This window comes from Leptosomus discolor, chromosome 5 (genome assembly GCF_034619465.1).
Source record: "Leptosomus discolor isolate bLepDis1 chromosome 5, bLepDis1.hap2, whole genome shotgun sequence".
Lineage (NCBI taxonomy): Eukaryota > Metazoa > Chordata > Aves > Leptosomiformes > Leptosomidae > Leptosomus > Leptosomus discolor.
In genome coordinates this window covers 11428684-11445274 of record NC_141395.1, presented here as the reverse complement: position 1 = coordinate 11445274, position 16591 = coordinate 11428684, and the positions used below count along the sequence as shown (strand labels likewise).

General features: G+C 48.6%; 1 protein-coding gene across 2 annotated transcripts in view; it reads right to left on the bottom strand.

The window, feature by feature from the left end:
* ITGB5 (integrin subunit beta 5) overlaps window positions 1-16591 on the bottom strand; it is a 60497-nt gene that overhangs the window by 28931 nt on the left and 14975 nt on the right. For both annotated transcript variants that reach the window (XM_086465120.1, XM_086465121.1), the window contains 5 exons: window positions 13512-13761; window positions 9533-9701; window positions 3576-3737; window positions 2013-2108; window positions 846-935 (listed from right to left, as the gene is read on the bottom strand). In XM_086465120.1, coding sequence (XP_086321246.1) covers window positions 846-935; window positions 2013-2108; window positions 3576-3737; window positions 9533-9701; window positions 13512-13761 — 767 coding nt within the window. The remainder of the gene's footprint in view (window positions 1-845; window positions 936-2012; window positions 2109-3575; window positions 3738-9532; window positions 9702-13511; window positions 13762-16591) is intronic.

Below are 16591 nucleotides of genomic sequence, written 5' to 3'. Positions count from 1 at the left end.
CTCCCTTGCACTAATGACCATGGTATTGAGAAGAAGAGTTTGCAGCCATCAAAAGCTATGTCCACATAAGGTCCTATGCATGAAGAACCCTACCCGAAGGCTGATCCATTACAGGGTCAGATCTCCATGTCCAGCACCAAAACAGCAATATCCTTCCAGGAGCACAAAATGCCGACCCGTAAGAATTCAGGCAGAAGTCAACAGAAATGTCGACAACTAACTACCCAACGAAAACACAATTTAGCTGCTTCTAATTCATCTGCTCCCTTGATCTCCATGGAGATGGACAACATCAGGCCAGCAGTACAACTGCAGGTCCTTTGCTGTCCTCCATGGGCCCCATTGTGGTAGGGCAGGCTGCACTGGCAATGCCACATAGGCAGGGCTCCTTTGGGACCTGAGAGACACAGTGATGCTCATGTGATGCTGAGGACCAACTTGTGCTGCATGGAGACCAGTTCAAGGATGCAAACATAGCTGGAGCCTCGTCACGTACTTGGGAGGCTTCTGAACATAAGATAGCAAAGAAATACTCTATTTTATCTACTGATAGGGTGCTCTGAGAGAGAATTGTTTTAGATCGGGGCTGTATTTTGAAGCTAATTCTGCCCGAGAGACGTGGGGTGAAATCTCTTCTGTGTTGCAGGCTCCCTTGGGTATCCCCACAGTCCTTCTCTACCTCACGCATCTTGTTTCCCTCCCCAGGGTGGGTGCCCCAGCTCCAGCAATGTGTGGAGGACCAGGGAGAGAGGCAGCCAAGCGGGTGGAGCATGCTGGGGAGAGGCGAGCTGGCCAAGCTCTTGGCGCTTCACACGACAGCAGCTGTGGTATTAAAATGCACTTACGTTATAGGCCTTGACAATCAGCTCGATGATATTCTTGGAGTCTTTGTGCAAAATCTCCACTGTTGTCCCAGGAATCAAGGCAGTAAAGTTCTTGAAAAAGAAGAAAATTAAAGAAAATGCTGAGATGCAGAGAGGACAGCAGAGGACGAGGAGGGACTGACCCTGCGCCAGGGACACTGGCCACACACCCTGGCCCATCATCCAGTGGTGTACACAGTATGGCTTGGCTCCTGTTAACATGGAGCTTTTGAAAGCAAAGCGCTGCTAACGCAGCACGTTGAAAGCTAAACAAAGCTCATGGTCACGGGACAGGGACTAACGGACCCAGGTCTGCTGCCGGAGGGGGGTAAGACCCAGCCGCCGTGCACTCGCGAGAGCCAGCGCCGCAGGGAGGGAGGTGCGGCTGCCCCGTCAACTGACAACCCACAAGCATCCCCGGGAGACAGGGTGGAGAATGAGCTCAGCCCTCCTGCTCTCCGCAGGCAAGCAGCAGCATCTCGACTGTAGCAACACAAATGCTTGTGGTATTTTTTTTTGCTCAAGCCTCGAGAGCCAGAGCAGAGCCAGAGCAGAGGTTTCCAAAAGCAAACCTGCCTGAAATGCCTCTCTTGCATCCGCAGAGGAGCAAAACCCCACGGGGCAGCTCCAGACACAGGCCGGCCCTTGAGGCTCAGGTCACCTTTTCCTTTCAGAGCAGAGAGTGGGGACAGTGAGGGAGTTCAAACTGTATGTGGCCCTGGACTCCGTGATGGAAAAACACAGCTGGGCAGAAACACTGAGTGCGATTAGGTAATGGGATTAAGTCACTGCAGAATGGGTTGAACAGGTTTCTGCTCTCTTGCATGCTGCATGGCTGGCAGCCATCCGAACATCAAGATTAAGCTGGAGTCTATTTTAGGTCTTCACATGCTCACTAACATATACATCTGTTTGCTCTAAGAAGCTTTAGTGCTTTTTGCTGAAGGGACTAGCGGGGAGGGACGGCGGGCCGAGCCTCGCCTGCCTGCATCTGCCTGCCCCTGCCCGCCCCGTGGGCAGCACGTGGCCACACGCACGCGCGCTTGCGGCTGCACACACGGCTGCCTCCGCTCCACGGTGCCAGCAGGAAGATGCTTTCAAGAGGCACTTAAATCTCCCCAGCAGCCCCAGCAGCTCAGCAGCACTTACCTTGTACAGGATGTAATGACTTTTTGTAACAGCGAAAATCAGGTGGATGTTGTTTTCAGTGAGTTTCTCCCCAAGAAGAGCCAGCGAAGGATAATCCTAGGGGCACATAAAGGGCAGAAAGACTGATGGGTAACACAGAAACAAAGGCCAATTTCATTGCTTTTCTCCTCCCAACAGCAAAATCCATTACAGAAACACAGCATTTTGTTGTGGGATGAAGCCCCTGATGTACCAGCACAATCCCAACCAAAATAGTAGAAATTCTACCATCCCTTAAATATTTCTGCTGCACCTTTCACTAGAATATATGACTGCCAACACCATTAGCTGCAGAAACACCTGAAACACTGGATTTCTTTCTTTCCTCTTTCTGCTTTGCCATCAGCAGACACACGTGTGTAATAAGTTGGCCGCTATCTCCAGGGATGTGAGACAGGGAGATCTAGAATCGCAGTAAGTGGAAATGGATGATTTTTCTCCCAAAGAGGAAACATGCGCTGCCTGCTCTTTCTGCATACTGGAACCATAAAGAGATTACAATAAGCTCTTTAATTCCTCAGACTTTCCAGACAGAGAGGATGGCAGGAAGATACTGCTCTAGCTACCCACAAGCAATAAAACAATGAACCAGGGCTCACTTTCAAGAGACCAGCTTGAGTTTAAAATCCCAGGCTGCTTCTGAAGTGCTGTCCTTGGGGAAAAAAACCCACCTCATTTAGTTGAGGACTGGAAGGTCTGATTCAGAGCCTCCAAGACAAACATGGAAAGATCAAGGCAGCATCCCCACACCAGCTCCTCAGCATAACCCCATGTCAGTACAGGGGCTGTACTCCACTATGCATATGCTTGCTAGGACTGCACAGGTGGGTGGAAAAAAAATATTTCTCCGAGGGTGCTAGCTTCAATCCAGAAACACCTCCTGTTATGAGGTGACACCCACGCAGGACCAAAAATCCTAAGCAGTGCTTGTGATCTGCTAAATGATCTGCAGAAGGATGTGATAATGAGGTGGCAGGCAAGTGCTTGTTCACCCCAGAAGTTTCCTCCATTGAGTTTAAAATATAAAAAAAAAAAAAAAGGGCCAGTTTGTCTATTCATTACTAAGAGCTATGTTAGTGGTGTGCTGAAAGGCTGTGCATAAGAGGAGTGTCCTGTTTGCTTGCTAGTGTGGCCACATCAAGGTGACTCAGCCTCCCCAGTGAGAAGCTGACAGTCCACTGGACATTTTAGAAAAGGGATGACATATTTTATATTTCCTCTACACTTTGCAGGCAAAAACTGATGCTCTTCAGGACACCAAGTTACTTTTCCCTCCGTTGCAATGAGCCCTGAAGGAACTTGCTAAGCTCCTAACTCATTTCTGAGGATCACAGAAGCATCCACTGTGGGGGAATGCCTGAGGAGAATCACAAATTTTATTTGCAAACTGCAGGAGCAGGTGAAACCATGCTGGTCAGGGGGTGTGTTTGCCAAAGGTTGCTGGAGTTGGGGGTGGCTGGTCTCCACAGAGGTCCACCAATACCCCAAGATCTCCAAGGGCTGGGCCCCCATGTGCCCCCTCACCAGCTGGCTGGACGCACTGTACTCGTTGGCTTCATTCAGGTGGCACTGGCCATCGTGGGGCTGCACCAGCCCCCCCAGCTTCCCATCCAGGGCTATGTGGGGCACATCATCTGTTGTGAAGACCAGCAGGTGAGATGCCTCCTTACGCCAGCCGATCTTCTCCTGGGGGAAAACAAACTCCGTGAGACAGCCGGTCTGCCCCGACAAGCCCGTGCTTTGCCCCTCACCCTGCATGTAGTCCCAGCTATGTGCCCATCCAGCAGCAAACCCGTTAGCACTAATTAGAAGAGCATCATTCTCCTGTCCTCCCACCCCTGGCAAGAAAACAAAATGTCAGGCGCCCATCGAGCATTTCCCAATATCTCCTTTCAACGTACTCAAAAAGGCATGAGCAGGTATGGGGACTGTCCACCAGACCTTCTCTACCCAGATGCAAGAATAAGAATTTTAGCTGCTTTTATAGCCAAAGGAGACCTGCCAAATTCCTCCACACACATTTAATCTGACCTTGTTTCCTCAGCTTCACAGAGTGGGCAAGGCAACAGCGAGAGCTGCAATATCCCCGCTCAGCAGTTTCATTACCACCCGCTCGTAAAGGCTGTTTCTGAGCTGCGACATACAGTGAGGTCCCTGCCCAAGTGGGCTTGCTTCGGTGCACCCATGTGCATGCACAGGCACTCTGTGCCAGGACCAGACATTACTACCATCTTTGCATAAAGAGAGATGTAGCGATAGATTTTTTTTCCAAGTAAAGGGATAACATTTAACGGATAAATTTTTCCCTCCCACAGGGCTTCCCCAGGCTTCCGGCTTTGCATCAGCCAGAGAAGCAGATCTGTGCCTACAACAGCACACTGAAGCTGTTTGTTGCAATGGAAGTGGAGGAAAACAGAGAAGCCCAAAAGAAATTTTTGGAAACTGTAGCACTGCAGCACACTCCCCTGCGCTCGCTGGCTGCTCCCACTGCCAGCTCATGCCAAGCCGGGCGGGCTGAGGTCCTGCCTGCCAACCACAGCAGGGAGATCCTGCCACAGCAGAGACCAAGGCCAGACAGCTCCATCTCCCAGAGCTTCCCCTTGGGCTGGCCACTCTGCCCACCTGCCAGAGAAGATGCAGCCCCACACCTTCCCTCCACACACACATCCAGCATCCCCCTCCCTCCAGCCCCCGGCTCAGAGCAACACAAACTCCTTGGGAAGGGATGAAGGAAAAGCTGGTAAAAACTTACTGATGGGAAAGCAGTGCAGATTAATACACCCAACTCCTCCAGAGCTTATTGCTCAGCTTATTTAGCAAAATCTGAACTATGCCTTGTTTTACAGTAAGATGCTAGCCTACGAGTTGCTGTAGCCCAGCTGCAAACACTTCCTATGGAAAGCGCTGGCGTGGGCATAGCAAGAGAGCAGAGCAGGCAGAAGGATGCAGAATCACGGCTGCCAGCGCAATTTTCGCCTGTAAACGTGAGTCATAGCCCAAAGCTGTTGATCTTTCTGATAAATATAACTCTTGCTTCAGGGACACTATCCCAGAGTAGATTTCTTTTTTCTCCCTATTGCAGAAGGTATTTTTTCTTTAATGGCATTTTAAAGACCCACACAACACAAATAAGGCCATAGGAAGAAATCCTTGTCAACACACATCCTTTGCCATGTACCAGCACATTACAGTCCATCTCAGTATGCAATATGGATTTCTTTTGCTCTGGGAAGCAGGAGTCATTCCACTGAAGTGACCCCACTGTACAAAAGGCAAAATCTTCATGCCAAAACATAGCTTCTTAAGAACTCGACCCAAAAGTGATTACAGCTCTAACAATGCAACAGGCAGTTCTCAGTCTACTCAGCCACCAGACAGAAGCCCATCCAGTCATTTTTCTTTGTGTATCCAAAGCTGATTTCTTTTTTTTCCTTAATGACTGAAGCCAAGAAACTCCCAAAGAGATTAAAAGGATTAATCTGAGTTTCATTTCCTTAGAAATGTGCTACGCACAAAGAAAACGAGCTGCATTCAAGCAGCAGTTACAAAGCCACTTCAGGGGTGATGCTGCTAGTCACCTGCCTGCTAAGCATACCTTTAAATCAAGGGCTAAGCATCCCTTCACAGACAAATCTCCATGCCTCTGACACACATTTTCCCACATAAACAACATCAAACCTGCTTTGGTTGCTCAATTCAGGAACTCACTTACACAAAGCAATGAGCATCCACAGTTTCCGTATCAATATCCAGGCACTAAGAGCATTTGATGCCTCGGAGCATCAGACCAGGGTGTCTCATATGGGCTGCCCGAGCCGGTGCCAATGTCACATGGAAAGAGCTGGAGAACTATGGAAAAAGCAGCCAGGGAGACACACCGACGAGCCACCGCATCTCATGCTGCTTCCACCAGCAGCTTCCAGGCGCTGGAAAATACAGCTCTTCAGCATGCAGTTTCCACCGCGAAACCCAGAGCAGCAGTCTGCTCTGTTTAAAACAACTAACCAAAAAGACTTTCATTTATTTTTACTGGACTGGGATTGTTGAACAAAAAAACCTGCACTGACGTCTGCCCCCTGGTTTTTGATCCTCATGGGATATAAAGGATTTTGAAATCAAGGGTGGGACCTGACCCAAAGCAGAGTGAAGTGGGGAGACGTGTCTCCGCAGGGCTGCGCACACTACAGATCCTGCCCCTACTCCTATGACCAACTGCAATTGCCTTTCATACCCCAAAAGACCAACTTCTCGCTCCTTACAGCCAAGAGCAACTGGCAAAACTGCCACAGCTGTCTCAGCACAGCCCAGCCCTACAAATCCTATTAAAAAGGCTGCAAAACCCTGCATCAGTATTTCCAAGCCTGAAACAAGTATCTAAATTTATGCCTTGGGCACTGAATGAAAAGGCTTCAATTGCCAAGACATCAACTGCCAGGAGACCCTCCCAGATTCATCAATATGTCTAAAAACCCACCAGTTTCTCAGGTGCAGATCTTTTTGGAAGCAAGAAACAGACAGAGGTGCAGGACAAGTATGCCTTAGAGATTAAAAGCCAAAACCTCCTTCGTTTCGTGTAGCTCTGAAAGGCACCTCAGTGTCTCCCAGATGTCTTGGCCATCTCCATGTACCAGTGTCTAGCAAGCACCAAGCGAAACTACTTCAAAAGACACTTTATTTTCTAATCCAACATTATCTCCTTGCTGCATCTAAGTATATAAAATCTGAAACTTAAACATACCACCAAGCCATATGATGCTTGCACTTAAAGAATGGCAGAAAACCAAAATGCTGCAAATGGAAAATGTAATTACAGAAGGTTGATTAATATTCCTGGCTTACCATTTTAGCATCAGGATAAAGGCTTATTGTCTCTGGCTCTTTCATTGCCTCCAGAATAACATTTACCATATCTTCATCTTTCAGAAAGGAGCCAAACCCTAGGCCTGCTCATTAGTCTGTTTTAGCTGTACAAACTTTCCCCACTCCTTGGGTTGAAAACCAGGCCAAAAAATGACTTGAGCATTACAGAGCTCTTAGACAGCTCATGCAGAAGAAATGTTTGATATGAATTACAGTATAAAAATACCTAGTCAACAGAGTAGGTATTGTTTCTGACACCTCAGTGCTTGAAGGGAAGAAGTCCACACGTGGACACTGTGGCTTGGAAACAGTGAGGCTCTGTCATGCCATGACCAGCTCTCCCCAGGATGTCCGCCTTGATGCCACAAACTCTGCTGCTGAGCACAAAGTACTTCATGGTCAATACACAACATCACCGCGAAGGCAGGGGACTTTCCAGGGTCATAACTGACCCAAATCTTGGGTTTTGAATATGGTAGAGAGAGTTAAAGCTAGAAAAAGCTGGAGCATGCCAGAGAAATGCAATGGGGTACCACAGTAGTGATGAGGAAACCCACCCTAGAAGTCACCAAGGTACCTGTATGCTGCTCACCCTGCACTGGAGGAACATAGTTCCCGAGTCACCAGAAACTACTGTCTGTGCAGGGTTTATTCCCCATGACACTTCATTAATCACCACTGGATGCAAAGCACCACTCATTGCAGCACAGAGCATCCTCATCAGGAAGCAGCACTTCAGTGACACCCCAGATGTCTGCCACCTTCATGGCCAGATGATGAAGATGATGATGGCAACCTTCATCTTCAACAGTGCTAAGCCCCACCACAACCCACAGCCACTGACCAATCTGGGCCATCGCTTGGCTGCTGCAAAGGAAATTAATTACTAAGCTCCCATTTTGGCTATGGGACTTAGGAGGTCAATCAGCTGGCCTGAAATTTTGGCTATTCTAACCATGGATGGCCAGAGCCTTTGCTCCTCATGCCTGCAATCAGCAGGCAGCTGCTCCACCCACACAAAGGGCTGCCAAGGTAGTGCAAGTTACGGCCCAGCCGGTTCCCCTGCCTTGCACTCCGGTCCCACGGACTTTCTTTCCCACACCCAAGCTCCAGTAATTAACCACCCCAGATGCAGAAATTCCTGCCATGACCTGCCACATCATGCCAAGAGCCATGCTCACCTCTGCTCACCCTTCCTAGAGGATGCTCAGTCCTGAATTTAGATGGTGCCAACATCTAAATTAATCTCCTGAATTTAGAAGGGACCAGCCTATGTGCTCAAGAACGACAAAGATTTCGGGCCTTAACAACAGTTTGAGACTAGCACAAACATGCAGGAAATATCGTGCAGGTCTCCTGTCTTCCACCAACACCTCCAAAGTGAGCCCTTGTGATACACACCACAGTATTTCTGCACTGTAGGAAAATGTCATGCCATTTTTGCAACAATGTGGTGGAAGGGACTGCAAGAAAAACACATGGTGGGTGGCACAACTGAGTCATCATCCTGAGATGTCTCTGCTCTAACCATGAGAGCCACCTCTCCAAAACTGAGAAGACCTTTATGCCCAGATCAGTATTGGGAGCAGCACTGTAGTTGTGCCAACAACAATATCTGTGCCAGGCTGGGAGAGGGAAGATGACTGTTGGGTGGCACTAGATCCAACAGGGCAGGTTGAGTCCTGCCAAGAGCATGACGCATAAATGAAGCCAACCCAGTCGAGGGAAGATCTGGTTTCCCACAAGCCTGCATCCCATCACTCCTGCAGACGATGCCTATCTCCTGGCTCCCAAAATCCAGACCAGAAGAAAACACACCCAACCAAAAGGACTATGCAAAGCCGGAGCAAACAAAAACCAGTGTGTCAAGAGGGGAAAAAGCAACTGGAGCCGTCCCTAGCAAGCATGGAAGCTCAGCCACACGGCAGAGGGGAGCAAACACTTCCATCCCTGATGCACGAAGGGATATGGAGCAACCTGCCTACTTGTTCCAGGAGATTTTCAAGCAAACATCACCAAAAGCCCTACGGACGTGGCTAACATGGCACCAAGCCAATGAACTCTGTCTTTAATTACTGCTAACAGCTTCAGTTTCGCTGACAGAGGGAGAGCAGGCTATCAGCATTTGGAGGTGGGATCATCCAGCCCCACACACAAAGGCGACAGATACGAGCAGCAGGAACCAGCTCCAACCCTCAACATGGGTCAACCACTGCAAGATGTGTTTGACACAAGCTTAAGAAACGCACTGAGCTGATAGTGCTGGTGCACACAAGTGTACATAAATCCTAAAGGATTTCATCCCAGGCGCTCAGGGATCAGCACCTACATGTCTAACCGTGTGATGAAATCTCAGCCCTGAATTTGCATTTGCAAAAGCTCCATTATCACCCCTTCAAACCAGAAAAAAATATTAGTCTTTTATTCTTTGCCTGTTCATGTACAAAAGCATATGAAAACAATAGCCTCTAATTTTCAAGGCATTTTTCATGGTTTCTACAAGAAAAATTTTGTAGTTACTTCCAAGAAATGGCATGCTGAAGCTCTGTCCAAGAACAGAGCAGAAGAAACCACTTCCTCTTTTGTTTTGCTTTAAACCCCCAGAAATCACAGCAACTCACCTTGCACACTGCAGCCTGCAAAATTGCGTCAAACCCGCCCTCTGGAGCATCTCTGTTGCGGGAAACCTTCTGTTTCTGAACTTCTTCATTGAAACGATCGACTTTATCCGTTAGGGACAAGAGGTGGCGGAAGCCAAAAGACGGAACGCAGCTGGGGAACAGCTTGTAACTGCAGGAGGAACAGAAGAGCGGTCAGCTGGGAGGAATCACACCAGCAGCCCCGAGGTGCTGAAGCTCCCAGTTCTACCATGTTGGTCTCCAAACTCCTGTTCAGACAGATTAAATACTTCCAAATTTTTTTACAAAACCCTACAGCAGAGCCCCATTTTTTTTTGTCTCCCTCCAGGGGCTTTGAGCAGCTGAAGTGTCCAGAGATCTTTCAAGGACTGAACATCTCTCTCCATGCAAGGTACAGACATCAAGCATCAGTCCCACTGGGCCATGCAGCTCTGCAGGTTCAGCACCCATAAAGAGGTTTTAGAACTGTGAATCGGCAGTGCAGGACGTGACCTACAATGATGTGGAGGGTGCGTTTTGGCAGAGTCACCCTCCCCAGCAGCCCAGGAGGGTGGTGTGAGCCGAGCTCCACACCTGCAGAACCAGTGGGCTCCACACAGGAGCGTCGCTGCCAAGAGCTCCTTCTCCCCTGTTTTTCAATATGCATTTTCGTTCTGTCATCCAGTTTTCTCAGCAGTACGTGCCACCCTGCACCCACTGCATGTCATCAGCCACCTGGCAATTGCCCAACACGAGATGCATTAATAACTAACACCAACTCATGCATCCTCCCACTCTCCCTGCGAGCCAGTGAGCAAACACTATCTCAGCTTTCCAGAGCACCACTGGAGCAGAAAGGTAGGAGTGGCACCCTAAGGCAGAGAAATGCCTCGGCAGGCTACCAGGAAAACTTTTTTCATACACACAAAACTATCAGCAAGCAGCCTTCGTGCTCACTGCGTGGCCCGGAGAGCTCAGCAAAGCAGCTCCTTCTGCGTGGGAAATCAGTGAGTGTGTGCAGGGAAGAAGGATGAGAAGGGTTAAGAAGAAAACAAAAAGGAGTTGGCTGGCACTAATTCACTCTTATCTTCAAAGATAAAACCCAGAGAACAATTAAAGGCCTCTGCTCACACATGACCAACTATGGGTAAGAGGCTTTTTACACAAAGGAGTATTTAAGATTTACCACTGCAGCGAACTCAGATCCCTCACAAGGGACCCCAAAGCAGGGATTTCTACTTGCTCAGCAATGCACACACCTAACCAGGGGGCAGGTCCCACTGCCCTGGGCCTGACCAGCAAGTAGAGCCATCCCTTGTGATCAGCCTCATGTTCAGACTTGCATCCCACTCACACCGAGGGCCAAGGAAAGGAGTTTGCGATGTCTGGAACCTCTGCACTGCAGGGTGTCAGCAAGCAGCCCTTAACCCATCCAATAGATCTGGGTGTTCAGTTTGCCAGAGCCCTGGTGCAGAAAGAAAACACTGACACGCTACAGGGTCCCATCTCCCATTAAGATGTATAATTTAATCCTTTTTTGTTTGTTTTACTCTCTGGGTTTTCTGGTAGAAGCTGCAGGCCAGACAGGGGATATCTGAGTGACTATGCAAGGGCACACAGCAGTGTGGGTGGGTTATCTCAGGCTGTAACCTCCACAAGTCCTGTCACAGATAGATGGGCCATTAGGTGTTCAGTCAAACCCTCTGTCTGTCTTCCTTATCTTTTTTCAAATTTAGCGTTTGTTTCCTTTATATTGTCTCTCTTGAATGACACCCGTTGCTGTGAGAAGCCACGTCCTGGCTCCCAGGGAGGTCCCAGCTCGGATGCTGAGCCAGGAGGAGGGCTGAGCAGTGAGCTGCGGGGAGATGGAGGAGGCACAAGGGATCCTAGCCAGATCCCGCATGAAAATAGGGTTGCGCCCCATCCAGACCGACAGGACAGTCGGCACCATGAGGAGAAGGAAGAGAGAGCCTGGACCAGGGGCAAAAAACACCCACCACAGTTCATGTTTACTTGCAGCTTTTCTTAGATGTGAGCAGGCCCCCGGACAAAGTCTGCTTTGACACTAGAAATAGCTGCAAACAAAACCACACCTGACAACCGACCTCACTGCCACATCAGCAAGCCACTTGGCAGCAGTGACAGCCTGCTCACAAGAGTGGGCAGGGGAAGGCGCCATCACCAGAGAACAATGGAGAGCGAGCACCCCTAGTTTGGATGAAGAGGAGACAGATAGCAACTGGAAGGGAGCGCCCACCGGATAAGCTGCTTTGGGCAATCCTTCCTAAATGGTTTCCCAAGACCAGGCTGGCTTAATGTAACCCATAAACAGAAAACCAACCTGGTTAAAACTAAAATGACATGCAGATAGCCTGACCACCGTGGGAAAAGCTGAGGTGACAGCTCTGGATGCTCTTGGTGGCAGGGCATCGGCAGTTTCAGGCATGCCTTGCTGCAGAGTTGTCCAGCTCCAGCCTCTCCTCTCCCATCTCTCCCCTCCTGCACATTTCATTCTATTTCACTCAGCAAAAGCCTTGTCATTTCAATTAGATCACACACCAGCCAAACAAAGTTTCAGACATTTCCCCAGCTGGAGCAAAACCCCGTCCCCAGCCCGTGAGCCACACGCACAGGTGATGGAGACTGAGGACAACAGAGATGACTGAGAGCATCCCTCTGAGGCCATGCCAACTGTCTGGGGGAAAGGGCTATGAAGATTGTGGTGTATAGTACCATGGTGGCAGAGCCACCTCTTCAGCTCAGTCAGCATGGTCACTTTTGGCTTTGTTTCATGGCCAAAGCACAAGTTTTCAGTGTTAAAATCCATTTGACTTTCCTATCCGGACAGAAGTGATGAAAACAGAATACAGATAATTTTGTCTGGTTAATGGTCAATGTGCAATGAGAGGCCAAATGCTTGGTCAAAGCCAAAAGTTGGCCTAGAAACATAGCTGATCCAAGCTCTCTTTAATCTGCCTCTCATATGGAAAACTTAAAGGACGCACGCTCACAGAGCTTGGCATCCATTCATGCAGTGATCTTACAAAGTAAGTATCCATGAACGGCTCAAATAAAAGGGCTAACTGTACTGCCCTTACATGACTACAAAGCACCCCAATGATGGATGAGGTGAAGACCACAAAGGTAAGTATCAATGGTAACATTCTCCCAGGAAGGCACGTGCTGCTGTATCCATCCTTTCGTGCCAACATCCAAACCCATCTGAGTCTGGACACCCTCCACCACACCCAATTTCACTCTGGCATAATCCCCAACTCAATGAACTTGATCCCAACTCCAGCAGTTAAAAGACAAACAAAAAGACTAGCAAAGACACAAACAAGCAAAAAAAAAGGAAGAAGGCTCTGATATCACCACAAAGCAAACCACATCGTTTGTGTCTTTTGCAACTGCCAGTTTGCTTTCCTTCCACAGCAACAAAGATGGAAAAACCTGTCTGACATCTTCAAAACACTTTACAAAAACTCATTAATCAGTACTACAGGCTGTCTTAAATCTCACTTCCCCCAAACCCTCCCTTTGAGAAGGACTTACATTGCCTTGGTCTCCTTATCTGTAAAATGGAGACAAAGAACTTAATTGATTTACTCAAGGCCAAACTATGACTCAGATCCAAGATCAGAAATCAGGAATTTCTGGCTCTTGCTCCCTTTTCTTAAAGCCTGTAAAAAAGCTTGCTATGTCTGCATCCTCTTCAGGTACTTAAAAATAGCTTCAGGCTCCCAATACAACAGTTTCCCACCTCTAGATGCAGAGATCTCCCTACAGCCACTGCAAAATTGGAAGTTTAACTATTTTGAATAGTTTTGAAGCATCAGTGACAGCCGCAGCTAATCAGCATTCCCAAAAGCAGGGGGCTTAAGTGTGGTTCATTATTTAAAGCAAAAATGGGAAGAGAACACTGCAGCCAGGCTCTGCGCAAACACAAGGATTGTCCCTTCAGGGTACACCTATGACTTACCCAATGCAGGGATTGTTTTGGTATCTTGGCGCCGTGTAGGAGAAAGGAGAAATGTTTTTGTCCACAAAAGAGCCAAACCCCAGCCGGAAATTGCTAGTGAGCTTTCGCATCTCTTCAGCCAGCTTGGTCCCCAGATTGCGAATATTATCTAGGTCGTCGTTCATGGACAGGGAGAGATCCATCAGGTAGTAGAGGTCCACAGGATAGTCCTCCACTTGCCGAACCTGAACTCGGAAGGAGGTCTGGTCACCTGTACATACACAAGGGTAGAGCGGTGAAAAGGAAACTCCTAGCACACATTAAATCCAGACCACATGCTTTTTTTTTTTTTTTTTTTCCCTGCAGAATAGACAGATCACTTGCAAAAGAAGAGGGTGAGGGGAATAATCTTTTCCACATCCATCCCCTAGGAGACTAATAGGAAAGCAGGTAATGACTTTGGGTCCTCTTAAGCTATATAGTGTACTGGCTGGCAAGAAAAAGACACATCTATAAAGTGCATGTCTCTATTTTACTTTGGAGATACGGGAAAGGGTCTTTCCATCTCAGCTCAGAGAACATCTAAAGGGGGACACATGAAAAATGCTGCTGCCCTGGACTGTGTACAGTCGAGGGGTGTTCTCCTAGAAAACTGGAAAGAAAAGCAAGCAGAGTGAACCTCAAATGGATGTCTCATGGACTACTGAAAGAAGGACCATGCACACGCTTACTTGGGTACGTCCTCAAAGCAAACCAGGAGCAGTCCAAGAAGTCCTGCACAAAAGAGAGAAGGAGGTGGAGCAGGAGAAGGAAGAGGGTCAGGAGAAAACAGCCAGCATGAGACGAATGCAAGATGTCCTCTAAGCTGTGCAGGGAAGTCAAGTCAAAGCAGACACAGAAGAAACGCCTTTGAAAAGGACCTCTCCCCTGAAAATCAGCTGTGCCACCACGATTCTGGAGAAAGCAGGGTAAAAGGGAAGTAAACTGGAAAAAGAAGGTTGTTAGGGTCACCTGGGGAAGCACCGAGGCAGAGATGAAGCTTCCTGAAGTGATGAACACAAGGGAAGGAGCTGACAGGGCTGAGTCACAGGCTGTGCAAACATGAAGAAAAGCAGAGGAAAGCCTTTCCCCTGACCTTCCCCTTTGCCAAACCGCTTTCACCAGAGATGCCCTCCAGAAGTGGTGCCAGGAAGGGAAGCCACTACCAGCACCACCCACGCCTCAAAAAAGGTGAAGTGGCTTCAAAATGAACTCAACTTCACAGCAGATGGACCTCGGTGGAGCCAGAGTGATGGCAAATCATTGCCTTATGCTTTGCTGAGAGAGGGGTCTAAATGGAAACCCCAGACTCCAGCACAGTCAGACCCCAGGCTGGTTTGGGGACCCTACATCCCCAGCTGGCACCTCAGCCCCTTTTCCAGCTCAGTGGGGTCTCAGACCCAGGGACTCAGATCCTCTCAAGACCAACCTCCCCCTCCTGCCCACCTCTCCCAGCTCTTCATGGCTGAGGCTGAACTTTGGGCACTGGCAGGTTCTGCAAAACACATGTGGCTTCCCCTCTTCTTCTCCAAAAATGAAACACACATTTTTTTAGTATTGTGAAAACATTTCCCTAACCGTTTTATTGTTCTCCTCATTGTACGCAGCAGCACAGCTGCTCCCACTTATTTCCAGCCCAACAACATGCAGCAGCAGCATCCCAAAACTGTCGTGTTGGCAAGACACGGCATGAGGGGCTTTGCAGCCCGGCAGGCAGAAGCCCTGCATGGCAGCTGGGGTCACACTGCACCCAGCCGCACGCTGGGCCAAACACCCTCCCTGGCTCCAGGATCTGCTTTGTAGGGATTCCTGCAGCCATCCCCGTGTGCGGGGAGTGAGCGGACACCCTCTCCCAGCCCTCTGCAGCAGCACCCACCTTCTCAGCAAAGAAGCCGGTGTCCCAGCACCCAGGAGGATGTGCACAAAGGTCAGAGCCTGCCTCCTTTGCAAACAAAGCTCTGAAGGGTTTAGATCCACGTCTGCTCTTTTCTCCACCAGTTCCCTGTGTATCTCAGCCAGCTCAGTGCTGGGGTACCAGAGGAGTCAGCTACAGCTTTCAAACCAAGACCTTCCCTCTAAGGATTTCCCTGCACATTTAAGATCAAGGCTTCCTTCCAAGCCAGAACCTCTTTTCTTACCCCCCTGCAGTCTGCTACAACCCCACCTGGCAAAGACAGAGCTGCGAGAGGCACCATGCACAAACATGCACACGTAGGTATTGCCCAGATATCAGCTGTAGGAAGCAGGAAACTCTTGCCATAAATATTCCTCCTTATTCTCCCCAGCTTTCTTTTCCAGCAGGAGCAGGACTTTCTCAGCACAGTGCCGAGCTGTAGTATGCATCAGGATGCAAATCAGCACTGGCCCTACAGTAAGCAAAGCTATTGAGACAGCTCAACCAAATCAGGTGGGCCTGATGCTGTTCCTGGCACGCATTTTGTGGGGGAACAAAGAAAAATATCACTTATATAGTGCAAAACCTGTTAGCACTGATTGCAGGGGAATAAATCATGATTGCAAGCCTGACTTTAATTCAGTGCTGCAAGAATGTCTTTAACTCCAGGAAAATTCATCCCCGTGCCTATTTTTTTTTCATTGCTACATATTTTTCCCACTGGAATACCCAACCCTTTCAGAAAAAGAGGATGTGTCCTTCTGCATTTCCCAGCATTTCCATTTCCAAAACATTGCTCTTCCTGAGCAGATCCTAAAACGGGAATTCCTGAGCCAGAAAGGGTATTTGGGATGCTTTGATCAAACCTTCTTCTCTTAATAGTTACAAATTTATTAGCCCCTGAGAAGCACCAAAAATAACAGGATCCTGGGTCTGGTTCTTCTTTCACTCCTAACTGCACTAACTGATTATCTCAGAGAAAATATCACTAATGTATGTAGATGTAAGTGCAAAAGAATTTATTATTCTCTGTGCACAGTATTACTCTCACACTTTTAGTAATAATCCAGCCCGCTCCTTTCCCACGTACCATCACCACCATCCTCTCCTTAGGGCTTTTACTGAAAAGTTTTAAACTCAAAACTGAATTCAGAAATGTTTCTTGGAT